The sequence below is a fragment of the Colobus angolensis genome, unplaced genomic scaffold (assembly GCF_000951035.1).
Source record: "Colobus angolensis palliatus isolate OR3802 unplaced genomic scaffold, Cang.pa_1.0 Scaffold172, whole genome shotgun sequence".
NCBI classification, from domain to species: Eukaryota; Metazoa; Chordata; class Mammalia; order Primates; family Cercopithecidae; genus Colobus; species Colobus angolensis.
Genome location: NW_012114844.1, coordinates 4,777,580 through 4,803,438, shown reverse-complemented (window position 1 = coordinate 4,803,438; position 25,859 = coordinate 4,777,580). Strand labels below are relative to the sequence as shown.

Sequence of the window (25,859 nt, the reverse complement as noted above, 5' to 3'; positions counted from 1 at the left end):
CTACCCCTCTCAGGCTGCTTCCCCCATGTCTGCAGCCAGCCAAAGTGCCCCACCCCAAAGCATCAGAGGAGAGAACCAGCCACCAACCCAGAGGTGACAATAGGGCTGCTGTGTGCTACGGGTCCTTGGGTAGGGCATGGGCTCAGGCAAATGAGCCAGAGCACACGCAGATATAGAGGCATGTGCGCTGGCTGCTCTGCTTCCACTCCGGTGCTCGCCAGCATGGAGGACAGCCTAAAGCAGCTCAGCCTAGGGAGAGATCCTGAGGGGGCAGGGGACAGCCAGGCCCTGGCTGAGCTCCAGGAGCTTGCCCTGAAGTGGTTCATGGAGACACAGGCCCCCTTCATTCTGCAGAACGGTGTCCTGCCTCCCTGGTTTCATGGATTCATCACCCGCAAGTAAGGCTGCTTCTGCCCACAGGTCCCCCATAGCCCACAGCCCCTTGGGGCTGAGAAAATGGTCTGGGAACTATGGATCAGACTGGTTCCTGTCCTTTCCCTGGGCTAGGCAGGGGCCCTTGGAGGCAGGGGGCAGGGGAACAGACTGAGGAGCACCATGTCCTCTGGTAGTGGCTTCTGTAGGCATAGTCGGGGAGGGCAACGGCCTCTACTTTAGTACAAGTTGAGGATGGCTGGGGCTGCCAGGCTGCCAGAGGACAGAAGGAGGGCCAGACCGTGACTTGATGAGTAACTAGGGGACCATATCATGTATCGTCCAAACTAGAACACTATTAGTAACTAAGCTAGGAGAACTGTCATAAATGGGGCCATCCCAGGAAAACCTGGATGCACGGTTACCCTAGGTATAAAGGCCAAGATACAGGTTTGGCTTTCTGTTTGGGCTGGGTCTCCAAGCAACCAAAACACCTGGTGAAGGAATGACAAATCCAGCCAGTCCTTAGGTCCTGGCACAGCACCTGCACAGAGCCAGGGCCGGCTTTATGGGCACTGACTTGTGCAACAGCACAGGGTCAAAAGGGCTCCACATTTGATTTAATACTTTGCTGTCACTGTCTTGATATTCTAAATCATTTAGAACCAGGGGCCCCATGTTTTCATTTAGCACCTGGCCCTGCAAATGATTTAGCTGCATAGAGCAGGCACTCAGTATTTGGTGAGTAACTGAGTGAGGGAATATGTATCTGGTCTATGTACTGCCAAACCACAAGACAGGTGGAACTTTTCACCGTGCCTCCAAAATATTTGGCACCATGTGAAAAATCTCTGTAGCTGCCTGGGATTGAAGGGGACAGGAAGAGGAATGAGTCCCTTTTAGCTGCTTGGGACATAGCAGTATCTTCTCCTTGCAGAAGCTCGTGTGTAGTGCACATCCTGTAGTACTGTACACAGTGGTTCTGAGGGAGGGACCCCACACTAAACCTCAACATCTCCAGCTGTGTGGATTTATTCTTGCTACACAACCATCCAGGTGGAGAGTGGGTGGCCAGGGTCAGCAAGCAGTGTGCCTGCTAGTGAGGCTGCAGTGGGGAGTCGGGGGGTGCATATGACTTCAGACCCTGACCCAGCCCCAGACAGTCTTGAACTTAATCATTTGGGCCCAGATAGACCACATACTGAGCCCTGACAGGCCACAGACCAATCCACTCTGAGTGGCTCCACTATAAAGGGTTGGAGGTCTGGAACCCAAAGGCATGGCCAGCAGGGATTCCAAGAGAGGCCTAAGTCAGGCTGTACCTGCTGCTGTTAGGGCACAGACCCCAGCTAATGGCATGTCCTCTGCCCAGGCAGACGGAGCAGCTACTCAGGGACAGAGCTCTTGGTTCCTTCCTTATCCGCCTCAGTGACCGAGCCACCGGCTACATCTTGTCCTACAGGTAAGGGGAAGCCCTCTGGGCAAGCAAGCTCAGCCTACCATAACCTAGCATTGCAGATTAGTGCAGAGGCCCCACTGGCCCAAATTGCCTAGATTTCCCTGGGTCCTGACTCCTGACTCCTTCATTCATCCATCACATGCTCAGCAGACACTTCCTGAGCAGCACTGGCCGTATGCTACGGATGAAGCCACAGCCTTCAAAGGAGGTGAGTAGGGGTTGGAGGAGGCTTCACAGAGGTGAACTTTGAGCCTAGGATAGAAGAAAGAATACAAGTTGCTAGGCAGAAAGGAGGGTGTGGTTGGGGTTTAGGAGGGCATCTCTGGTAGATGGAATGCCATATGCAAAAGTACAGAGGCATGAAAGACAAGGGTGCTGGGGGAGCTGCAGGTTGCTGGGTGCAGCAGAACACTTGGTTCCTTTGGAGGAATGCCTGGAGGGGAGGGTGGGAGAAGCTTAGAATGGCCTTGGATGCCTAGCTAAGTCTGTAGACCCTGAAGGATGATCTGGTTCACTGTATTTGCATAGGTCCTTTAGGCAGCCTATAGAGAGAGGACTGGAAGTCAGAGCTGGAGGAGTGGGGGCACTGGGGACTCCTGCAATTCCCTGAATGTGAGATAATGAGGTCTGGGCTAGGATAGGATAGTGGGGATAGAGAGAAGGAGACAAGGTAGCCAGGACAAAGGCAGAGATGGTGATGTCGAATCTTGTCCCAAGAGTAGGTCGGTTGGAAGGGGAAATTCAGAGGAGGTAAGAAGATTTCTCTAAGTAGGGAGGGAGGCCAGGGCTCCAGGGTAAACTTAAAAGTCTTCAGATTCTGATTCAAAATTGTCACATATTCTGACTGCCCCAGTTCAAACGCTGACCTTGAGCAAGTTACTTTGCTCCTCTGTTCCCCCGTTTCCTCATTTGTAAAATGGGAATATGATAGTACCTGCTTCATAGGATTGATGAAAGTGTGCAATCAGTTGATACATTTAAAAGTGCTTGGCACAATGCATATAATGCAGTAAGGACTTTAAATAAATGTTAGTCGTCGTCAAAATATTTTTATTCTATGTGCCAGACACTGTGCTAGGCATTTTGAAATATACTAACTCAGTAGTTTTCAAATGTCTTTTGAGCTTTGGGGATTTTTTTTCTTTTGCTTTGTTTCTTCCCAGATAAGATCTTAGGGAGAATACTAACTTATGAAAGAGACCAAAGTGGGACGGCTCAAAGGTATACAAATAGAAAAAGGGAACAGAAGAGTCCCAAAACAGTCCCAAATGTTTGGTTACCAGATTTGCAACAGAGGCATCACTGCAATTCCATGGGGGAAAGGCTTGCTTTTTCAATAATTGGTGCAGGAGCAATTGGATATCTAAATGGAAGACAATTACTGCTACCTCATACCATACACAAAAATTAATTAATTCTAGATGGATTGTAGATCCAAGAAAGAAAAGCAAAACAATACCATTTCTAGAAGAAAACAGGAAAACATTGTCATAGGTAAATGAAAATACCTTTGAAAATGAGAGGCCAAGATTTTTTAAACAGGACACGAAACACTAATCTTAAAAGAGTGATTAATTTGATTTCCTTAAAATTAAGAATTTTTAAAAATTTATTTATTTATTTGAGACAGAGTCTCACTCTCTTGCCCAGGCTGGAGTGCAGTGGTGCGATCTCTGCTCACTGCCACCTTTGCCTCCCGGGTTCAAGCACTTCTCCTGCCTCAGCCTCTCAACTAGCTGGGACTACAGGCACACGCCACCATATCCAGCTAATTTTTGTATTTTTAGTAGACACGGGGTTTCACCATATTGGTCAGACTGGTCTCTATCTCGTGATCTTGGGTGATCCACCTGCCTCGGCCCCCCAAAGTGCTGGGATTACAGGTGTGAGCCACCGCACCTAGCCAAAATTAAGAATTTTTATAATTAAAAGATATTATTAAGAGAAGAAAAAGATCAGCGTGCAGTCTTGAATAGGTTATCTATTAGAATACAAATATCTAACAAAGGACTCAAATCCAGAATATATAAAGAACTCCTACAAATAAATAAGATGAAAACAGATAATTCGATAAATAAAAGCAAAAGAACTGAGCACTTTACCAAAAAGAAAAACCCAGAAGGCCCATAAGCATATGAAAACATGTTCAGCATCATTAGCTGTCAGGGAAACACAAATTAAAGCCACATTGGATGGCTATAATGGAAAGACAGAATATGTGAAACAACTGCAGCTCTCATACATTGCAATAGTTTTATTTTATTTTATTTTTGAGATGGAGTTTCACTCTTGTCACCCAGCTGGAGTGCAGTGGCACGATCTCGGCCCACTGCAACCTCCGCCTCCCAGGTTCAAGCAATTCTCCTACCTCAGCCTCCCAAGTAACTGGGATTACAGGCAACCACCACACACCAGCTATTTTTTTTTTTTTTTAAATTTTTAGTAAAGATGGAGTTTCACCATATTGATCATGCTTGTCTTGAACTCCTGACTTCAAGTGATCTGCCTGCCTGGGCCTCTCAAAGTGCTGGGATTATAGGCATGAGCCACTGTGCCCAGCCCATTGCAATAATTTTAGAAAGCAATTTGGCATGATTTACTAAAGCCAAATACAAGTGTACCCATGACCCATCAACTCTATTCCTTGGTATATTCTCATCAGAAATAAGTACATATTCACCAAAAGATATGTACAAGAATGCTCACAGCAACTTTATTTATGATAGCCTAGATCTGGAAACAACCTAAATGTCTATCAACAGAATAGGTACATGTTGGATTTTTCATTAACTAGAATACTACATATAAATGAGGAAAAAAAAGAAACTAGTTCTACTTGGACATGAATCAATCTCCAAGATACAATGTTGAGTGAAAGGTGCTAGACACAAGAGACGTATTATAGAAGTTCTCTAATGGGCTAATCTATGCTGATAGGCGTCAGAATGGTGGCTACCTTTGGGGGGCATTGACTGGATGGGAGTGCAAGTAGGTCTTCTGGGGGCTAGAAAGGTTTTATATCTTGATCTGAGTGGCAGTTACATGGGAGGGTTCCTATGTGGAAATTCATCAAACTGCACATTTATGATGTATGCACATCATTGTGTAGATGTTATTTTTCTAGGAAAAAGGAAGATGCAGAGGGTGAGATTTTAGGGTGGGACTTTACAGGCCAAAGAGGGAGTGGGAGATGGAACTCCATCATTGCAGCAGGGTGGGGACTAGGGGGAGGTCGAGTTGTACAGGTGCAGGGTTGGATCCTGTCTTTATTTAAAACTTTGGTGTTTTGTTCATTGTGGATTTTTTTTTCATATATTTTGATTTTCTAAAATACTGCGTTATTAGTTTTCTTGATTGAGTTTTTTGGTGCCCCTGTACATTTCGCACCCAAGAGGAGTGCCTCACTTGCCTCACTCCAGTCGCAGCTGTGCCTTCCCTGACTCCACCAGAGCAGGCTTAGGTACTTCCCAAGATCCCAGGGCTCCGTGGTTTGAAAACCTCTCCGTAGCTTTCTGACGAACACACCGTGGCTCCAAGTGGGGTACAGTGGCCCCAGATCAGGCAGGTCTGTTCTGGATCAAGAGCTGGGACCCCTCTCCTGCACCCAGGCACAGAGCTCAGACCGTGGGCCAAGGCTGGGCTGCCTTGTGTTGCAGGGGCAGCAATCGTTGCCGACATTTTGTCATCAACCAGCTTCGAAACCGGCGTTACATCATCTCAGGAGACACCCAGAGCCACAGCACCCTGGCTGAGCTTGTGCGCCATTACCAGGAGGCACAGCTTGAGCCCTTCGGAGAGATGCTGACTACTGCCTGCCCCCGGGTAGGTGCCCCACTTTCCCAGGGTGAGGGTGGCTGGGCAGGGAGCCCAGGCCTGGGGTATCCATCACTCAGGCATACCCCTTTTCAAGCCCTCCCTATTTACTATCATCCAGGGGCACTCGGTGTGGGGTCATGATCCCTATTGGAAAAAGGGAGACTGTGGTGATGTCTTACCTGAGGTCAGGAACCCGGTGGGAATGTTGCAGTCTCTTACCAGCAGTCTCATGTAGGCTCTGGAGACTGACTGGGCCTGTGTGACCACATGCCTGCTGTATCCCCATACCCCCAGCCAGAGGACAATGATATGTATGATGCCATCACCCGGGGCCTCCACCAGACCATCGTGGACCCAGAAAACCTGCCTGCCATGGTATCCCCCACAGTGGTCCCAGACAAGGCCGCCAGCCCCCGCTCATCTCCAAAGCCCCAGGTCTCCTTCCTCCATGCACAGAAGAGTCTGGATGTGAGTCCCCGGAACCTCTCCCAGGAGGAAAGCATGGAGGTGAGAAGCATTATGGGCCACCTAGAGTCAGGGTTGCCAGACCAGGGATGTGGGTGCCATGCTCCCAGTCAGACCCTGAGGCCAGGCCAGCCACTCCCTCCGGCTGTAGAGGGTGAGCAAGGCCCAGAGGTGCAGACCCATCTTGGAATCACCTGGGGTTCACCCGTGCCATTGCCTGCGTCTGGCTAGTTAGATTTGGTTCAAGCCTTGGCTTGGCCATTTTCTAGCGATGTGACTCTAGGCGAGTCACATAATTTCTCTGAGCCTCAGTTTACCATGCCTGAGGTTCTTGTGAAGCTTGAATGAGAAAAACGGATATGAAATGCCTGAACATCCCTTAGTAAGCTGTAGTGTGTGGTGCCTGTGAGTCAATATTTTATTCTTCTCCATAGCACCCCATGTACTCAGAAAGATATTTCTTTTTTTTTTTTTTTTTTTTGTTTTTGTTCGTTTTTGTTTTTGAGATGGAATCTCGCCCATTGCCCAGGCTGGAGTGCAATGGTGCAATCTCGGCTCACTGCCATCTCCGCCGCCTCCTGGGTTCAAGTGATTCTCCTGCCTCAGCCTCTTGAGGAGCTGGGATTACAGGCACCTGCTGCCACATCTGGCTAATTTTTGTATTTTTAGTAGCAACAGGGTTTCAACATATTGGCCAGGCTGGTCTTGAACTCTTGACCTCAAGTGATCTGCCCGCCTTGGCTGAAGTGCTGGGATTACAGGCATGAGCCACTGTGCCCAGCCATTTTTACTTTTATTTTTGAGACAGAGTCTTACTCTGTTACCCAGACTAGAGTGCAGCGGCACCACCTTGGATCACTGCAATCTCTGCCTCCTGGATACAAGTGATTCCCTGGCCTCAGCCTCCTGAGTAGCTGGGATTACAGGTGCATGCCACCATGCCCGGCTAGTTTTTTTTTTTTTTTTTTTTTTTTTTTTTCTGTATTTTTAGTAGAGACAGGGTTTCGCCACGTTGGCCAGGCTGGTCTCAAACTCTTGACCTCAGGTGATCCGCCTGCCTCGGCTCCCAAAGTGCTAGGATTACAAGCGTGAGCCACCGTGCCCGGCCAATTTTCTTTATATCAGATCACAGCATGCCAATGGCTTTTCCTAGGTATATTTAGAATAAAACCTAAACACTTCACCAGGGCCCACAAGAGCCTCACCAGATGCCCTGCTACCCCCTGCTTCTTCACTGGAGGCTTCAGTGAGGCCTTTTCTCTGGCTTCTTTGGCCTTCTAGATCATCCTTGAACATACCAACCTTGCTCCCACCTCAGGGCCTCTGCACTGGCTCTACCGTCTGCCTGGAATGCTCTTCCTGCAAGATACTCGCATGGCTTACGCTCTAACTGCATTCCATTCCTTTCTTAAATATCACCTCCTCAGAAAGGCCCACCTATGACAGAAAATGTTGCCTTCCCCACCTGCCATTCTCTCTATCCCATGACCCTGCTTCATTCTTTGTAGCACTGATCATGCCCCCACACTCCGTTGTCTTGCGATATATTCGCCCATCATATAGCACATCAAACCATATTGTGCTACACAGTGCAGCAGTATGCTGCCCATCTCCCAGATTAGAATATAAACTCCCAAGAGTTAGTCTTGCTCACCAGAGTCCTTGGCACCTAGGACAGTGTCTGGCACATAGTTGGTGCTCACTAAATATTTGTTAAATGAGTGATGGGACTTGGAGATGGGCCATTCTGAAGGGAAATGCAGCAGTGAGTGGGTTTGGGGGCACTGAGGGAACAGTGGACCACAATGGAAGTGGGAGGAGGTGGGAGGAGGGGAGGGAAAAATTGGGTGGGAGGTAGAGCTGGTGACCCAAAGCCTTGAATGCCAAGGTAAAGTATGAGTCCTAGGCCAGGTGTGGTGGCTCACACCTGTAATCCCAGCACTTTGGGAGGCTGAGGCGGGTGGATCACCTGAGGTCAGGAGTTCGAGACCAGCCTGGCCAACATTGGGAAACCCCGTCTCTACAAAAATACAAAAATTAGCTGGGCATGATGGTGGGAGCCTGTAATCCCAGCTACTCAGGAGGCTGAGGTGGGAGAATAGCTTGAACCTGGGAGGCAGAGGTTGCAGTGAGCCAAGATCACACCACTGCACTCTAGCCTGGGCAACAGAGTGAGACTCCATCTTAAAAAACAAACCAAACAAAGAACAAGTCCTAGAGCATGAGAGCTGGAAGGGACCCTGAGTGTCATGTATCCAACCCTTGCATGTACAGGCGGGAAGACTATAGCCAAGACAGGGGGCCTCGGCTTATCTGAGAGAGTTTTTACTGGAGGGCATCTTAGTGATGGGCTGCCCCTTAAGAGTTTCTCTGTCCCTGTCTCCTCAGGCTCCCATCAGAGTGCCCCCACTCCCTGAGAGGAGTTCCTCCCTCCTGGAAGAGTCTTTTGGAGGCCCCAGTGACATCATCTATGCAGACGTGAGGAAGATGAACCAGGCACGGCTAGGCTTGGGCACAGAGGGGTCCAGCAGGCATGCACCAGTTCCAGCTGGCAGCCAGGCCTACTCCCCAGGCAGGGAGGCCCAAAGGAGACTCTCAGATGGAGAACAGAATAGGCCTGATGGCCTGGTGCCTGTCCTCTCTAGGGTGAGCCCAGACCAGGGTCCCACAGAGTCTCCCACTTCCTGGGGGTGTTCTGAGGCCATGGGATCCCTGGGGGCTACCTGGAGGCAAGAGTTTCCAAAGCTGAGCCAAGAGGCTCAGCCCTGCTCCCAGGGAAGCTCTGCAGATATCTATGAGTTCATTGGGACAGAAGGCCCCCTGCAAGAGCCCAGGGACACACCAGACCAAGAAGGCAGTACCTATGAGCAGATCCCAGCTTGCTTGGGTGACCCAGCCAGGGCCCCACATCCTGGGGCCAGTCCCACATATAGCCCATGGGTACATGGGCCCATGGACCATGGCTACAAGAGGATTTCAGGGCCCCCAGGGCTCCCAGAGCCTGGGAACACCTATGAGCAGATCCCAGCAACCAAGAGCAAGGAGACTGGACGGATGCACAAGGTGAGCTCCATGACGGGATGGGGCGGCTCCCAGCCCTTAGAGAGCACCTGGTGGTAGGAGACAACCTGTAGCCCCCAGGCATAGGCAGGTCAGGTCACCGCCACTGCCTGGAAGTGCACAGAATTTTCCAGCCCTAACATCTGCCTGGAAATGGTGGTGGTGGTGGTGGTGGTGGTGGTGGGAGAGGCAGCTGCTAGATTTGAATGTGAGATGGGCTTCCAGGCTCTTCTAAGGGCATTCTCTACAATAGATCAGCTTCTGCAGCGGTCTCAGAGCCTCTGGGTGCAGGAGAACAGCCCCTTTGCCCCTACTCCCTCGCCTTGTAGCTTTGGGCAAGACAAATTCCAGGACAACCAGTTAAACCTGAATTACAGATAAACAACATTTTTGAGGCCAGGCATGGTGGCTCATGTCTGTAATCCTAGCCCTTTGAGAGGCTGAGGCAGGTGGATTGCTTGAGCTTGGGAGTTTGAGACCAGCCTGGGCAACGTGGCAAAATCCCATCTCTACGAAAAAATACAAAAAATCGCCAGGCGTGGTGGCCTGTAGTCTCAGCTACTTGGGGGGCAGAAGCAGGAGGATCGTTTGAACCTGGGAGGTTAAAGTTGTGATGAGTCCAGACTGCGCCACTGCACTCCAGTCTGGGAGACAAAGTGAGGCTCTGTTTAAAAAAACAAACGAAAAAACAAACCAAAACGAAAACCATTTCAAAGTATGTCTCAAATACCACAATTATTCCTTTGTTTATCTGAAATTTAAACTTAACTGGGCATCTACATTCTTGTTTAGCAACCCCACCCGGGACCTCCATTTCCTCATCTGTAAAATGGGCTGATCCTCTGCTTGTATCCAGGGGCAGGTGCCCAGAGGATAGTGCTAGACATCCTCTCCTACTCAGGACACAGCCCAGAGAGGGCTCTTGATGAACACAGCTATTATTCTGAGGATCTCTGTGGTGGTGGTGGTGGTGGTGGGAGAGGCAGCTGCTAGATTTGGGTGTAAGCTGGGGGCTTCCAGGACCTTCTAAGGACTTTCTCTGCAGCAGACCAGGGGTCCTTTCCCCTCCCTCTTGGTTTCTGCAGGGGTCTGATAAGTAAGGAGGAGAGGGGACCAGGAGTGTGGAGAGCGGTGGCCAGGAGTAGGGCTGGTCCAGGGTTCTCAGGGAGGCAGATGAACTCTCTGGAGCCCTCAGTCCCAGCTGCACTCTGCCTATACCCGGAGACAATAAAACTTGGGAGTCCCTTCCCCAGGGGCAAGTCCTCTGATCTCAGTCAGGCACACACAGATCTTCTGGCCAGATTCCTGGTGGAAAGATCTTCCCGGGAAGTGCTGACGGCTCCTCCCTCAGGACAGGGCCGTGCCCCCATACCCCATGGATAGAAGCCTTTGAGATCCTGACTCTCCGGGAACCACGGATCCAGCAGTGGACAGTCCTGAGACCCTCAGAAGCCACATCCCATGTCTGCTGTTTCCCTGTGGCTGCCCCATGTCCTCTCCCATCTCTGTGGGCCTGGGTACAGCCTCGCCCCACCCTCCCTTCGACACCAGTGCATCCTGAGGTCCCCAACTGCGGGTCAGGGGAGACCAGGGCACTCCAGGGAGGTAAGGTGAGGCTCACCACCCTTTCTACTCTCCTCCCTCCCCTCCTCTCCTTCGCCAGAAGAGGGTGAACTCTGCATCCAAAATTGGAGAGCTAAAGGTGGGATTTCAGGCACCGGGAGAGGCTTGTGGAATCAACCATCAGAATTCCAACCTGGCCTCATGTCCTGGGCTTGGGCCCCCAACCCAAGGTCAATGAGGGGTCCTCGGAGCCTGGGTCTTTCCCTCCCTGTCCAGCGACCCCAGGCCCCAGTATCTCCTCCTTCCTTGCAGCCTGACAAGCTTCGGAGGCTCTTCTTCACGGACAGGAAGCACAAATTCTGAGGGCCTGGCATCTGGCAGCCCACCAGTGGGTTTCCTGGTACCCAGGCCATGCCAGGGGTTATCGCAAAGCCCTCAGCTCACTTGAAGGCACCCTTTGGATCTTCAGACTCATCCGGCCTACTACAGAACTAGGCTCTGAGACAGCCAAGGTGCCTGCCTGAGAGCAGGTGGAAGAGGACCTTCCAACCACCTGCAGCTCCTGGCTATGTCCTGCTTTCCTTGTGCCTCCCATCCATGCATAGGAGGGAATCAAGGCTGGAGAGGAGTGACACTGGCCAAAGGCAAGGGTCAGCACCCCCATTTCCCAGATGAGCATTCTGAGGCCCAGGCAGACTGACTGAACCTGCCTCCCACTACTGAGCACTTACCGAATGTGTGACAGGCTGTGTGCTAGGACAGACACCTTTCTAACTGGCCAAGTGACATCATGCAATTGCTATTGAGAAAACCAATTCCCCTCCTTGTGGCCCCATCAGCAAAAAGGAGGGGAGGGCCAGAAGCCACATCCTCTGCTTCAGGCCTCTTCACTCCAGCTGTGCCCTCAGGTCAGGCTGGCTCTTCCTGGAGCTCTGGCCCTCAGGAAACTTCCTGTTTTGTGTGTCACTTCCCTTCCTATCCACATTTCCCATTCTCTATAAGGGTGGACAGCTGGCTTGCTACCCCGCTCCCCACTACCCCAAGCCCGGGATGCAGAAAACAGGACTGATCATCTCCAGCGACAACACCATAGGTACCCCTCCTCCCTGCCCTGACCCTGGGCAGAGCTGGCTCAGGTCGCATTTGTGGGAAATCTACCCTTAGTGACCACTTGGCTATGCAGCTTTTCCTGAAATATAGGCCTGTAAGAGTCCCTCCCTCCTTGGGGGTTGTAAGGATTGAGACTGAAGCAACTGTCCCTGTGCCTGAGTGGTTAGCACTCCTGAATGTTAACCAGAGATACTGTCAGGGAATTTACAGAAGGTTCGGGGCATGGATGTGTCTTCTTTCCAACGGCACACGCACTGAAATCAAAGCTAGTGCCTAAAGCAGGAGGCACTGCCTGATGCTGAGAGGTGAGATGCCAATGGTGGGATTTCAAGGATCAGAAGCAAAGGTACCCTCAAACATTTCCTAACATTAGCAGACATGGAGAGCACAGGGATGCAAAAGTGTTTTACTACCAGGAGTTCACACATCTGTGGACAGCACACACCAGTGAGGATTCCATGGTGTTGGGGAGGGCAGGCAGGGTGGTACTCATGACCCAGAGGCAGAGACAGGGGCAAGAGCCCTTCAGCCCACTGTGCCCACAGCTTCACATTGTGAAGGAGGCCAGCAGAAGAGGAACAGGCAGGGGTGAGGAGCAGCCCAACCTTGGGTTTTGGAAAAAGATTGCATAGCTCATTAAAACCCTGACCTCTTTTTTTTTTTTTTTTCCCATTCTGTCCTGGGTGACCAGGGTGTCTGCCAGCACTTGGACATGTCAGACCCCACCACCTCCTATTGGGTTATCTGCCTTTCCCTCTGGGGGCTGGGGAGCATTTCTGGAGTGGGAGAGGACTGGGGCATGGGGCGGGGTGCGGAGGGCCTGGAGAAGGGGCCATGGGTCCTCGGGCTGGACCACAGAGGGGCTGTGGGAAGGGTCCTAACCCTCACACGCCCCCTTCCTGGTTAAGGCTGTTTTTTGCTGAAAGGGCCACAGGAAATATTCATGGTGTGAACCCCAGAGGCTGCCACTGCTTTCCTGGAGAGCTTGGAGGCCACACCCATGTGACTGCAGGACAGGACAGTGGACTTCCAGGCCCCTGCAGCTTCGGCAGTGTCCTCAGATCCGGATGTGGAAAGTGCTGGAAAGAGAGAAAGGGCAAGAGAGGGTGAGAGGCCCTGGGTTGGGCAGGTAAAGCTCCTCAGGGAAAAACACAGCAGGCCCCAGCCCCATGCTGGACAGCGCCTCAATAGGGAACCCTGCATAGTGGATGCAAGTAATCAATACTGAGGGAAGGCAGGCTTAGAGGGACAGCGGTGCCCAGGGAGTTCTGCTCCCAGCTATCACTGAAGGGGCCCCCAGGTCTTCCACCTTCCCCCTTGGAGGGGACAAAGGCCAGTCACACATCTAGGGCAAGGGTGCCTTGAACGTGACCTCCTGCTTCCTGGTCACACACCACTGCTCACAAACAGCGAGTGACAGGGGCTTAGCCCCAACATCCCGGCCTGCCCTGCCCTGCCCAAGCCCGGCCCCTGTAGTGGCAGCACCTGAGGAAGTCAGGGGCCTTGGCGATCATGTCCTCGAAGTCAGCAAAGCCCAGCTTGCCATCACCATCCAGGTCAGCCTCCTCAATGACCTTGTCGCACACAAGCACCACCTCTTCCTCATCCAGCTCTGACTTAGTGAGCCGGGCCAGCGTCAGCTCCAGGTCTTCCTTGCAGATGAAGTTGTCAGTGTTGAAGTCTGTGGGGCGGGGGTTGGACATGTTCAAGTCCAGGTTGCGTGCACCCAGGGACCCCTACACTCCCAGCTGGTCCCACTACCTCCACCAGCTTCTGATGTCCCCAGAGCATCTCCATGCACACTCTCGGGACACTGGATCCCAGCCCCCAAGAGGGCTCACCCACCAGGCATAGCTTAGACACCCACATCCACCACCCACAACAACCCCACAATGACTAAACCACATCCTGAAACAGGTCAAAAGTCCAAATCTGAGGTTTCCTGAGAACTTCAGGCTTAGGCCAGATAGCCCTTCCTGGCCTTAGCCCACAGTGGACCCTGTGTTCCCTTTAGACTTCTAGAGCTAAGGAAACTAAGGCCCAAAAAGGCCATGTGATTTAATCAAGGTGGGAGAGCCACTCGGAGATGGAGCAGGGATTCTGATTGGGGCCTGTGTGACTCTAAGACCCAAGTTTTCTAAACCGCACCATGTTGCCTCAGTGGTGTGTGGCCAGGAAACAGGATGGGTCAGGAGACTCAAAATCAAAAGGCCCGTAGAGAGGGGCCTGTGCCTGGCATTTGTGTACACAGAACAGGGAACATGGTTTGATTCTACACAGCAAAAGGCACTATCACTGCCCCAAAGGATAGCAAAATGGTTCAAAGGACCAAGCCATGCATGGCTGCATCAAAGCAAACTCTCTCTTCTTACATTTTCAGCCCAACTACCAGATCTGCGCATGTGCTGTTTCTTCTGCCTGGGGTCCCTTCCCAGCAAACTCCTGGTCATCCTTCAAATTTTGGCTCACACATCACCTCCCAGTGGCAGGGCTTTCTAGCAATAAGGGTCCTCTCCCCCGCAGATGAGCTTCTCGTGCCCACTGGCAAACTCTGACATTAATGTTAGTGATGAAGACCCATCATGTGAGCATTACATGCTCTTTCTCATTTAATTTTCAAAACAAGACTATGAGGCAGGCACAATTGAATCCCCACTATACACATGAAGAAACAGAGAGGTGGCCAGGTGCGATGGCTCACACCTGTAATCCCAGCACTTTGGGAAGCTGAGGCGGGTGGATCATGAGGCCAAGAGATCGAGACCGTCCTGGCATATATGGTGAAACCCCATCTCTGCCAAAAAAAAAAAAACAAAAAAAAACAAAACATTAGCCGGGTCTGGCGGCAGACATCGGTAATCCCAGCTACTCAGGAGGCTGAGGCAGGAGAATGGCATGAACCTGGGAGGCAGAGCTTGCAGTGAGCCAAGATAGCGCCACTGCACTCCAGCCTGGGTGACAGAGCGAGACTCTGTCTCAAAAAAAAAAAAAAAAAAAAACAAAAAACAAAAAACAGAGAGGGGGAAAGGAAAGGTACTTGCTTGAGGTCACATCCCTGGTCATTGTTGGACCCTGGAGCCCAAGCTCTTGAGGGTGATTCTGCCCTATCTCTGCAGAGGCCTGGGCACAACTCTAGGGTAGGCATCAGGGGAGATTCATCTGTGCCCTTGGCATGGGACATAGCAAATCTCTGGAAAGATTTGCTGGCTGGCTGGCTCAATTGCTGTGGCCATTTAACATGAGTAAACTGAGGCTCAGAAGTAAGATGATCCTTGTTGCAAATGAGGCCCCAGGCCTCCCCAGCACCAGACTAGGAGGGCCCTGGCTGCCTCTCCCCACTCCACCCCCAGCCTAGGGCAGCAAGGAAGCCACAGTTCTTCCATGTGTTCCTGTGCCCACCCAGTCCATGTGATCTGCACTCCCTATCTTGGGCAGACAGCAGCCCATCCCAGGAGCAATGCTGTGGGGTCCAAGACTGGGCAGATGTTGGGTGGAATCTGAGAAGCATTTTACATGACCCATGTGGGCATAGTTTGTGGAGGGTAGACTGGCAGGTATTTTCTTTCTGATATGCAAGCAAAACGTGGGTGCACAGACAGAAACCAAAGTCCTCTGAAATAAACATAACTAGAATGTGAAACATAACTAGAATGTGAAACATCAGTTCGGGCGCAGTGGCTCACGCCTGTAATCCCAGCACTTTGGGAGGCCGAGGCAGGCAGATCACCTGAGGTCGGGAGTTCGAGACCAGCCTGACCAACATGGTGAAACCCCATCTCTACTGAAAATACAAAAATTAGCCAGCTGTAGTAGCAGGAACCTGTAATCTTAGCTACTCGGGAGACTGAGGCAGGAGAATCGCTTGAACCCGGGAGGTGGAGGTTGCAGTAAGCCAAGATCATGCCATTGCATTCCAGCCTGGGCGACAGAGTAAGACTCCATCTCAAAAAAATATTAAAAATAAATAAATAAATAAATAGAAAAAAAGAAAGTGAAATGTCAGCCCCTGATAGACCCTCCTGCCTTGGGATCCAGTGTCTGTCAAAGGTGCTGAGGACAGGAGGTTTGACCTTGACTCTTCAGGTCCAGGTTGGGTCCCAGCCCCTTCCTGGGCCTTTAGCCATCTCAACTGAGGTCTGTCTGAGGATTTGACACCAGTCCCCATGGGTCTGTCAGGCCAGCACGGGGGGTGAGCTCGTGGGTATGAAGCTTTCTCCCTATGGCTGTGGGAGAAGCGTGAGTCCTTGGCTTATGAGTGCCTGCTGCCCTCTGATGGCTGGTGAGGCAGCAGGGCCGAGGGCAGGGCTGGGTGGGGTGAACCCAGGCAGCCCTACCTCTGGCAGTGTTGGGGGGCTCCAGAGGCCGCCCTGTAGGCCTGGCCTCACCACCATGGCCTAGGCAGCCTCTCTAGCTCCTCCATTTTACACCTCAAAGCTGCTGAGTGATCTTTCCGGAAAATAGAGCTGCCCTTCCCCACTGGAAACCTTGCAGTGGCCCTGGTGTCCAGAGCACTAGGTCCAAACTCTGTGGCTGGCTCTTACAGCCTGGCCCCAAATTCTCTTCAGACTCATACCTCCTGTCCCACCACCTTTCAAGTTCCTCCCATCTCCTTACCAAGCTCTGCGCTTCCCTGTGTCTGCATGGGTTGCGCCCTCTGTCAGGTCTGCCAGTCCCCACTTCTCAAGTCCAAGCCTCTGCTAGTCCCTGCTTAAAGGTCATGCCTGAGACCCCTCTCACACTAACCACCCGACCTGGGGTTGGCGAGTCCCTCCCTCCTCTGTTCTCAAGAACCCCACAGATGTCTCTCAGGGACTGATCGTCTTCCCTGGCCACCCCACTGGATAGGCACTCTTCAGAGGACAGATCAGCTTCACTGTTCTTGGTGTCCCCAGGGCAGGAGCCAGCAGTAACCAGACAGCCTGAGGGCCCCACATGCTGCCCCCCTCACATTCACGACCCCCTCCTCTAGCCCTGGTTACCATAGATCTTGAAGGCATAGTTTGCCTTGAGTTCTCGGGGAGCCGACTCGCAGAGCACGGAAAACATGTCCACAAAGTCGTTGAAGGTGAGGTTCCCCTCACCATCCTCGGAAAACGCCGCCACGATCCTTTCTTTGAAGGGATTCTCCTGAAGGAAACGCATACAGCAATCACTGTGGGTGCAGGATAATCAGGAGGGTCCTGGAGCCAGACTGTGGACAGCCTGTGTGACCCTGGAGGATTGACCAAATCCCTCTGAGCCTCAGTTTCCCCATCTGTAAAAAGGGAATAATAACACCTTCTTAACTAGGTTGTGATGGGATTAAATGAGCTAAAGTATGTAAGGTGTTGGTACCAGGCCCAGCACGTGTAAGAGCTCAGGAAGCATTCTGTTGGGTCATGTCACATCATTAAGATGGGCACAGCCAGGGACAGTGGCACATGCCTGTAGTCCTGGCTGTTTGGGAGACTGAGGTGGGGGAATCACTTGAGCCCAGGAATTCGAAGCTTCAGTGAGCCACGATTGTCCCACTGCACTTCAGCCTGGGCGACAAAGCAAAACCCTGTCTCCAAAAAAAAAAAAAGCTGAGCACAGCCAATGTGTTCTCACTGGAGGCACTGCCTCACCTGAAGCAGAAGCACAGATCCGTCCTGTTACCCAGAAGAGCACACAGAGGCTCTGCCTGGATGTGTAGGGCTCTGTCCCCAGCAGAAAAAGATGACAACCCAGGGCACTGGTGGCCCTCAGCTCAGGCCATGTCAGGCCAGGATCGTGGAAGGTGGATGCAGGGTCAGATAACTGGACCAGATAAGCAGCAAGAGTCATACAGCCAGTTCAGACCCAGGCCTGCCGTCACTCTGCTCCTGTGAATTATCCTAGACTACCTTGGATGCCGCCTCTCCCAGGGAGCTGTACACGGATGCTTTTCTAGATCCCCAAATCACTTATCCTACAGCCCTTCCATCCCAACTAAGCTAGCACTTGGCTAGCCCCATTCCGTGCCCAGCCCACGCCAGTGCAGGAGGCTCAGAGACAGACCACTTGGGTCCCACCCAAGAGTGCCTCACCCGCTCCAGCAACCCTGAGCCTACTCTTGAGCCCCTTGCTGGGCCAGACGGGGTGTCGGTCCAGGGCTGAACCTGGGGTCCATTGTCTCTCAGGACTGAGGTCACAACCAGAGTGTAGGCACCAAGTGGATGCCATATAGCACTCTGACCCCACCATCAAGCCACAGAGCCCAGGCCTGGCCAGGGGCTACTGACAAAGTACCACTGCAATGGGGAGTTATGCCCCAAATGCCTTCTTAACACTGAGTGCACTTTACATATTATGGATAAGGAACTCATGAAACGAAACATTCAAATATATATGGTCTGAGGACCAGCAGCATCAGTCTTACCTGGGAGCTTGCTCGAAAAGCAGAATCCTGACACTTCATGTGTACTGAGCCTGAATTGGCATTTGGACAAGATCCCCGGGTGGTTTAAAATTAAATTTTAACAGGTACATTAAAGTCTGAGAAATTATGTTATGGATGACCACGATGCTGACCTCAGTGAGAAGCCACGGTCAGACAAGGGGGAGACAGAAAAATTATCTCACAAGGCAGACGCAGGTCTGCCAAGTACAACAGGCTTGGGGCCACTTAACAGAGGGACAAGCAGATGAGCACAAGCCTACGGCCTGCAGTGGGGTGGCCACTGGTGCACAGCACCCTTACAGAGCCCACATAGCTTACTTATTCAGAGTGCAGATGAGGAAACTGAGGCACAGAGAGGTTCTGTGATCTGCTCAGAGCCACACAGACACAAAGGGTGGAGCTGGGTTCAGCCCAGACCTAGAGGCCTCTGCTGCTGGTCCAGAGGCACAGATCCCCTGCCCGCCAGCAAGAGGCCCTGCACGTACCCGGAGCTCTGGCATCTGGATGATGAGGCTCATGGGCACGTGGACGATGGGGCTCTTCCTGTAGTCCATTGGGACGAGGTTGGGGGCCAGCTCATAGAATCGTGAATGCAGCCTTGGAGGAAAGCAGAGGAAAAGTGCTGGAGAGGGTGCCATCCCTAAGTCCCAGCGGCCCAATGCTGCCCTGCCTAGGCCTGTGCCTCTGCAGACCATCCTCAGCCAGGACCAGGTGAGGGGCCAATGGGAGGCGCTCTGCTCTGCCCACAGGGTATGAAGTTGGGAGGGAGGTGAGTTCTGCCCAGACCTCTGTACTGATAACCAGATTGTGTCCAGGCCACCCTATTTCCACCACACCCACCTCATTAGCACCACCACCATCACTCCTTGGGCCTCCATCCAAGTCTTCTAATTTTTTCTCCTTTGGGCTCTCATAAGGGTTTTCTATGCTCCGGATACTGTGCTAAGCAATGAACACACTACCTAATTTAATCCTCCTCCATATCACTGTGCAGACAGATGCATCCTGACCCCAGTTTACTGCTCAGCAAACTGAGGGCTGAAGAGGTTAAGAGTGATTGTCTAAGGCCACATAACTAGGGAGCATCAAGGGCCATGGGTTGAGCCCAAGATGGTAAATCCAAGCAGAAACTCTTAGCCACTCTTCCTGCGGATACTCCTGGGGATCCATCAAAGCTTGGGCCCACTTCATGGCCCCATCACCCCAACTTAGGCCCTGAGGGTTGGGTCTCTCTGGGAGAGCTCTCAGCAGTCCTCACACCCTCAGGAAGCCCCTGTAAATGGGCCACTCATAACCTCTCTAGCTGGGGGCCATCAAGACCCAGCCCGCTACCCTGGTGGGCCTGGCCCTCCCTCCTCACTGATGGGTCAGGTCCCTAGTTCCTGTTCCAGCCTCCAGGAAAGCAAGCCCACCTCAACAAGCTGCATGGACCCTCAAAGGTGTAAGGCATCCTGGCACTGTCTCACTTGGAAGCTCCCTTCCTCCCTGCCCCCTGCCCCATCATTCAGTCTTTCTTTGCCCTATGTCACTTGTCCAGGTCCCTGTCATCCCAGAGAATAGCCCCCCATCCCAAGACAGGTATAAATTGTATTCAGATGAAATTGTGAGCTGGGTATGGTGGCCTATGCCTGTAATCCCAGTGTTTTGGGAGGCTAAGGTGGGAGGACCACTTGAGGCCCAGAGTTTGAGACCAGCCTAGGCAACATAGCCTGTCTCTACAAAAATGAAAAAAAAAAAATTAGTTGGATATTGTGGCTCAGTCCTAGCTACTTGGGAGGCTGAGGCTAGAGGATCACTTGAGCTTGAGCCCAGGAGTTAGAGGCTGCAGTGAGCTATGATTGCCCCACTGCATTGCAGCCTGGGCAACAGAGTGAGACCCTATCTCTAAAAACAAAAATTGTATCCATTAAGTGCTGCCATGGGTGGGACAAGCGTAAGGGGCACTGACTGGGGGCTGAGGTAGGTAACCCGCCTAAGGTGAAGCCCTAGGCTGCTGGCGAATGGATTAGGTATGATCCTGTATCTCCCGGGCTTGGGCTGGCCCTGCCACCCCCAAAGCCAGATCAGCCCAGGTCTCCTTTTAAGTGGCTTGACCCCGTGACACACCCCAGGCCCACCTTTCAGCACATTCAGCACAGCACTGAGTTCAGGAAGAGTTATACATTAGTCCTGCCGTAACATCAGGACCAGAAACCATACTTATGCTACTTGAGCTGCTCCAGAGTATGAGGCAAGAAATGTGAAAGCCCTCACTTTATTTTACAAGCCATTCAGCACAGCCACCCAACCTTCCCTTGGGTTCTACCAATTCTTGTGGTGCTGCTGCCTAGCTGTCCTTAGCAAGGCACCTGACTACTTACCCAGCTCAAACAGATAATAACACCAGCTATTGTTTAGCAAGTGCTTACTCTGTGCCAGGTCCTGAACTAATCTCTGTGGATTGCTTTACTCATTTTAATCCCCACATCACCCTGAGAGGTAGATATTAGTCTCCCATTTTCAGGTGGTGAAAACTGAGGCTCAAGAATCAAGTGTCTGCTGCATCCCACAAAGCCAATGAACAGTAGAAACAGGACTTGAACCCAGGACCTCTGGACTCCAACCACTTGGCTTCTCCCTGCAAGTCAAGCCCTGGTAAGCACATCATCCCCTGGTTCAGAGCCTGTCCAGGGCAAATAAATGATAAAATGCCACACGCCCACTTTGCCAGTCACACATCCCTATAAAAGGGCCTGAAATCACAAGGATGTGCCAAGACTTGGAGACAGAGCTGGAGGGGAAAACCCCTAAACTTGTACTTTGGGTGGGAGGAGGCTCAGCAAATGCCAGGGTGGTGGGATCAAGCTGAGACTCTCCACAAGAGGGCACTCAAGGACTTTCTTTGCTCCTATTTCTTGTGTAGAGGAAAACTTTTTTTTTTTCACACTGTTCCCAAATAAGGAATAACCACTTGTTTCAACATTCATGCATCTTCTTTCATAATTCATGCCTCTGGTACTTTGACATATCCATTGTGCTTCCAACTGTTACATTTCCCACTTGACCTTGACCCTACCCCATGTGTCGGGGTATGATATTGGAGTGTTTCTGGGGGTTGGCCTACACCTCCGAAGTTTTGTGGGATGGCTGCAGCAGGAGCATGAAGTCAGGCTGAGGTTGGAGCCCTGCCTACACCTCTCACTAGCAGTGTGAGTAAGTGGGTTAATCCACTGGAGGATAAGTTCCCTATCAGTAAAGCAGGGGCTGTTCTACTGTTCTCACCCCTGGATGTTCATAAAACCACTGGCCTTCAACTGGCAACTTTTAGCATACTGCCTGCCATGTCAGAGACTCCCTGGAAGGGGTGGACTAGGGAGAGAGGCTATGGGTGCTTGGCAGGGTTGAGGAGGTATCTTCTGGGGTGGGAAGGCCAGCTGGGACACACATCTGTTCTAAAACAATAACTAAAATCACATTGGAATTTTTCTTTAAAGAAAAATCCAAGGAGAATTTGAAAACCCAAATCACTGTGAAAGAAACTCTAAGCATTGTCAGAGAATCACATCTCTGTCACCTCTCCCCCAATAAAGGACACTGAGTTCAAGAAGAGTTATATATTCATCCTACCGTAACATCAGGACCAGAAACCATACTTATGCTACTTGAACTGCTACAGAGTATGAGGCAAGAAATGTGAAAGCCCTCACTTTATTTTACAAAGTTAACAAGAACACTGATACAAGAACCTAATATGTAGCATCCAGAATGGACCAATGGTACTTGCATATATAGATGAAAAAGTCTTATAAAATAACATACTAGGGGCCAGGCACAATGGCTTATGACTGTAATCTAAATGTGCTTTGGGAGGCCAAGGTGAGAGAATTGCATGAAGCCAGGAGCTTGAGACCAGCCTGGGCAACGTAGTGAGACCATGTCTCTACAAAAAAAAAATAATAATAATAAAAATTAGGTGGATGTGGTGATATGCATCAGCAGTCCTAGCTACTCAGGAGGCTCAAGGAGGAGGATCTCCAGCCTGGGCAACAGAGACCCTGTATCTAGAAAAAATAATAATAATAAGTAGAGAAAGAAAAATAACATACTGGCAAATCAAGTCCAAGACTTTAAAAGAATAGTATGTTAGAACCAAGTAGGATTTCTTCCAGAATGCAAAGATAGTTCAATATTTGGAAATCTGTGACTACAAATCATATTAAGCAAAAAACATTTTGACCAATTTGATAGATGCATTTATGACTGTATGTGTGGATATAGAAAAATATCTGAGAAGTTATATACTACATGTTTACACTGATAGTCCCTGTGAGGTGGGAGTAGAGAGTTGTGAAAAGAAGGAGGCTAACTTTTACTTGTTATTTCACCTACTTCTCAATTATTTGAAATTTAAGAAGTATTTATTAATAAAAATTTAAAATATTTTTGTTTTTTTGAGACAGAGTCTCACTCTGTCACCCAGGCTGGAGCGCAGTGGCACCATCTTGGCTCACTGCAACCTCTGCCACTTGGGTTCAAGTGATTCTTGTGCCTCGACCTCCCAAGTAGCTGGGATTACAGGGGCATGTGACCATACCCGGCTGATTTTTTTATATTTTTAGTAGAGATGGGGTTTCGTCATGCTGGCCAGGCTGGTCTCGAACTCCTTACCTCAAGTGATCTGCCGCATCGCCCTCTCAAAGCGCTGAGATTACAAGCATGAGCCACTGCACCTGGTCAAAAGTATTTTAAAGTATATGATATTTTGTCAATAAAAAAAAAAAACTTAAAATTCTTAGTAAAACAGAAACAAAAGGAGTTTCTGCTTAGGAGCAGAAACAAAAGGGTATCTCTTTCTCTCTCTTTTTTTTTCCTTTGAGTCTCGCACTGTCACCCAGGCTGGAGTGCAGTGGCTCAATCTCGGCTCACTGCAGCCTCCGTCTCCTGGGTTCAAGCAATTCTCCTGCCTCAACCTCCTGAGTAGCTAGGACTACAGGTGCCCATCACCACGCCCAGCTAATTTTTGTATATACTGGGGATATACTCGTCAATGTGGGATGCCTATAATCACCATTATTACATAACATTTCCCCCCAGGAGCACGAATCAATCTACTATTGGCCATCCAGGTCCATGAGTTCTGCATCGTGAGTCAACTGAAGACAGAAAATATTTGAAAACAAAAATTGCATCTATACTAAACATGTATAGTTTTTTTTCTTGTCATTATTCCTTAATACAGTATAGCAGCCCTTTACACAGCATTTATGTTGTATTAGGTATTATAAGTAATGTAATGATTTAAAGTGTACAGGAGGTGCCGATTTAAAGTATATAGGAGGGGCTGGGCATGGTGGCTTATGCCTGTAATCCCAGCACTTTGGGAGGCCGAGGTGAGCCAATCACTTGAGCCCAGGAGTTTTGAGACCAGCTTGGGCAAAACAGTGTGACCCTTGTCTCTACAAAATATTTATATATATATAAATTAGTCAGGCATGGTGGCATGTGCCTATAGTCCCAAATACTCGGAAGGCAGAGGTGGGAGGACCACCTGAGTCCAGGAGTTTGAGGCTGCAGTGAGCCATGATCGTACCACTGCACTCCAGCCTGGGGGACAGAGATCCTGCCTGAAAAAAAAAAAAAATTATACAGAAGGATGTGCATAGGTTATATGCAAATACTATGCCATTTTATATCAAGGACTTACGCATTTGCAGTTTTTGGTATCCTTGGGAGGTCCTAGAACCTATCCCCTGCAGATACTGAGGGAGGAATGTAATTAGTTAAAACGGTAAAACAGTACACTTAAATATTGGAGAGGAGGCAAGTTTATCATTTACTGGAAAACCAAAAATAATTAGGTTAAAGACTATTTGAAATAGAAAGAGTTCAGAAGCCTTTCTACACAACAGTTTTTCTATTATGTATCAACATTAGCCTTTTCAAAAATAGGATTTGGCTGAGTGCAGTGGCTCATGCCTGTAATTCCAGCGCTTTGGGAGGCCAAGGGGAAAGGATTGCTTGAGGCCAGGAGTTTGAGACCAGCCTGGGCAACACAGTGAGACTGTTTCTATATATTTTTTTAATTAAAAAAAAGTTAAATTCACAATTTAAAAGAACCGAAAAAACAAAAACAACCAAGTATAAAATTGGTGCAAAATGCACTAATTTTGAAGTATCAAAAAAACATTAAAGTTTAACAAAAGATATAAAAATATTTTAGGTAGTTAGATAACTATTGTACATTCCTGATTGGAAAGACTTAATGCTGTAATGATGACAATGCTCTGTTCATTCTTCTATAAAATGAATACAATCCTAATCAAAATCTGCAAATGATCTATTTGGGATCTAACCAGACCGATTCAAAAGTTTGTTTGGTTAAGTGTTTCTTCAAGCTACTGGCAAAAAAAAAAAAAAAAAAAAGCTTGTTTAGAAGAATAAATGTAGGAGTGTTGCAGGGGAACCCTGAAGAAAGAGAAACAGGGGAAACATTTGTCTCTATCAGGTATTAAAACAGTTTAAAGCTATAATAAGGACAATGTATGAAATAGACATTGGCATTTACAAGGCAGACTAGAAGTGGTAGATACCAACATAAATGAGAATGAGCCCATGACACAGCATTTGAAATCAGTGGGGGAAAGATTAATTCCTCTGAAAGTCACAAACCAGCAATCCACATTCATGCCTAGTTTTCACATAGCATTTTAAAATAATTAAATTACGTCAAAATAATAAATTAGAATTTTGTTGCCAACATATACAGATTGAAAGATCTTACACTATAAACCTAGGTTTCTTCATCAAGATGGTCTAAAGTCCCCCAAGGCAATAACCAGCTGGGGTTAAGGAGCAGCTATTTCTGCAGGTATCCATTCCAAAGAGTTCCCAACCAACTAGACAGCTTCATTTATTTACAGTGCATGTTGGCCCCCCTTACAGGCAGCTGAGCTTCAGACTCTTGGGTTATTCAATGAATGATCTGGGGTCAGAAGACAAAAAGCATATAACAGCAGTGGGGGGAAAAAGCTAAAGTCTTAAAAATATCCATGTCTTTGATCAGGCAATTTGTTGGAAATACCCAGACATGTGCAGTTATGTGAATGGTGCCACAAGAATATTCACTGAAGTACAAATTAAAATCGTGGAAAGTTGGAAATCTAAATGTTCAACTACATAAATTAAGAAATATCCATTAAATGCAGCCATTTAAAATATTATATCAGAATATCTAATGACATTGAAAGTTGTTTGCAAGATGTTAAATGAAAAAAGCAGACTGCACAGTATAATCCCATTTAAAAAAAAAAAAGCTTGTATACATTTATATACCTACAAAAAGAAAGACTAAAAGGAAGGCTGGTCACTACAATGTTAGTGATTATCTTGGGTAGTAGGGGGACAGTAAGATCTTTTTTCTTACCTTTTTTTAACTTTAAAATTGTGATAAATGGCCGGGCACAGTGGCTCACGCCTGTAATCCCAGCACTTTGGGAGGCCAAGGCGGGCAGATCATGAGGTCAGGAGTTTGAGACCAGCCTGACCAACATGGTGAAACCCATCTCTACTAAAAACACAAAAAATAGCCCGGCCTGGTGGCACGTGCCTATAATCCCAGCTACTCAGGAGGCTGAG

The 25,859-nt window shown here is 49.5% G+C and overlaps 2 protein-coding genes across 8 annotated transcripts in view; one reads left to right on the top strand and one right to left on the bottom strand.

Annotated features, from left to right (window-relative positions):
- The first annotated feature begins 222 nt into the window (after positions 1 to 222).
- SH2D7 (SH2 domain containing 7) lies at positions 223 to 11,640 on the top strand. Its single transcript, XM_011938438.1, has 6 exons — positions 223 to 398; positions 1,745 to 1,834; positions 5,488 to 5,653; positions 5,942 to 6,154; positions 8,501 to 9,175; positions 11,048 to 11,640. Exons 1-6 carry the CDS (start codon positions 223 to 225, stop codon positions 11,096 to 11,098), a joined length of 1,371 nt encoding a protein of 456 aa, XP_011793828.1. The 3' UTR covers positions 11,099 to 11,640.
- A 552-nt stretch (positions 11,641 to 12,192) lies between these two features.
- The window catches only part of CIB2 (calcium and integrin binding family member 2), a 25,915-nt gene continuing 12,248 nt past the window's right edge, over positions 12,193 to 25,859 (bottom strand). For 2 of the 7 annotated variants that reach the window (XM_011938434.1, XM_011938431.1), the window contains 4 exons: positions 18,731 to 18,842; positions 16,825 to 16,972; positions 13,331 to 13,526; positions 12,193 to 12,924 (listed from right to left, as the gene is read on the bottom strand). In XM_011938434.1, coding sequence (XP_011793824.1) covers positions 12,903 to 12,924; positions 13,331 to 13,526; positions 16,825 to 16,972; positions 18,731 to 18,799 — 435 coding nt within the window. In that variant the 5' untranslated portion in view covers positions 18,800 to 18,842 and the 3' untranslated portion in view covers positions 12,193 to 12,902. Of the gene's footprint in view, positions 13,527 to 16,824; positions 16,973 to 18,730; positions 18,843 to 25,859 lie in introns of all 7 variants that reach the window. The other 5 variants (XM_011938433.1, XM_011938430.1, XM_011938435.1 and 2 more) reach the window with 4 other exon arrangements.

What these genes read in the sequence shown, in the direction of transcription:
- SH2D7 (XM_011938438.1), top strand. Translation starts at nt 223, where the DNA reads ATGGAGGACAGCCTAAAGCAGCTCAGCCTAGGGAGAGATCCTGAGGGG. An exon ending in GGCTACATCTTGTCCTACAG is followed by an intron (nt 1,835 to 5,487) that starts GTAAGGGGAAGC and finishes CTTGTGTTGCAG; the next exon opens with GGGCAGCAATCGTTGCCGAC. An exon ending in TGACTACTGCCTGCCCCCGG is followed by an intron (nt 5,654 to 5,941) that starts GTAGGTGCCCCA and finishes CCATACCCCCAG; the next exon opens with CCAGAGGACAATGATATGTA.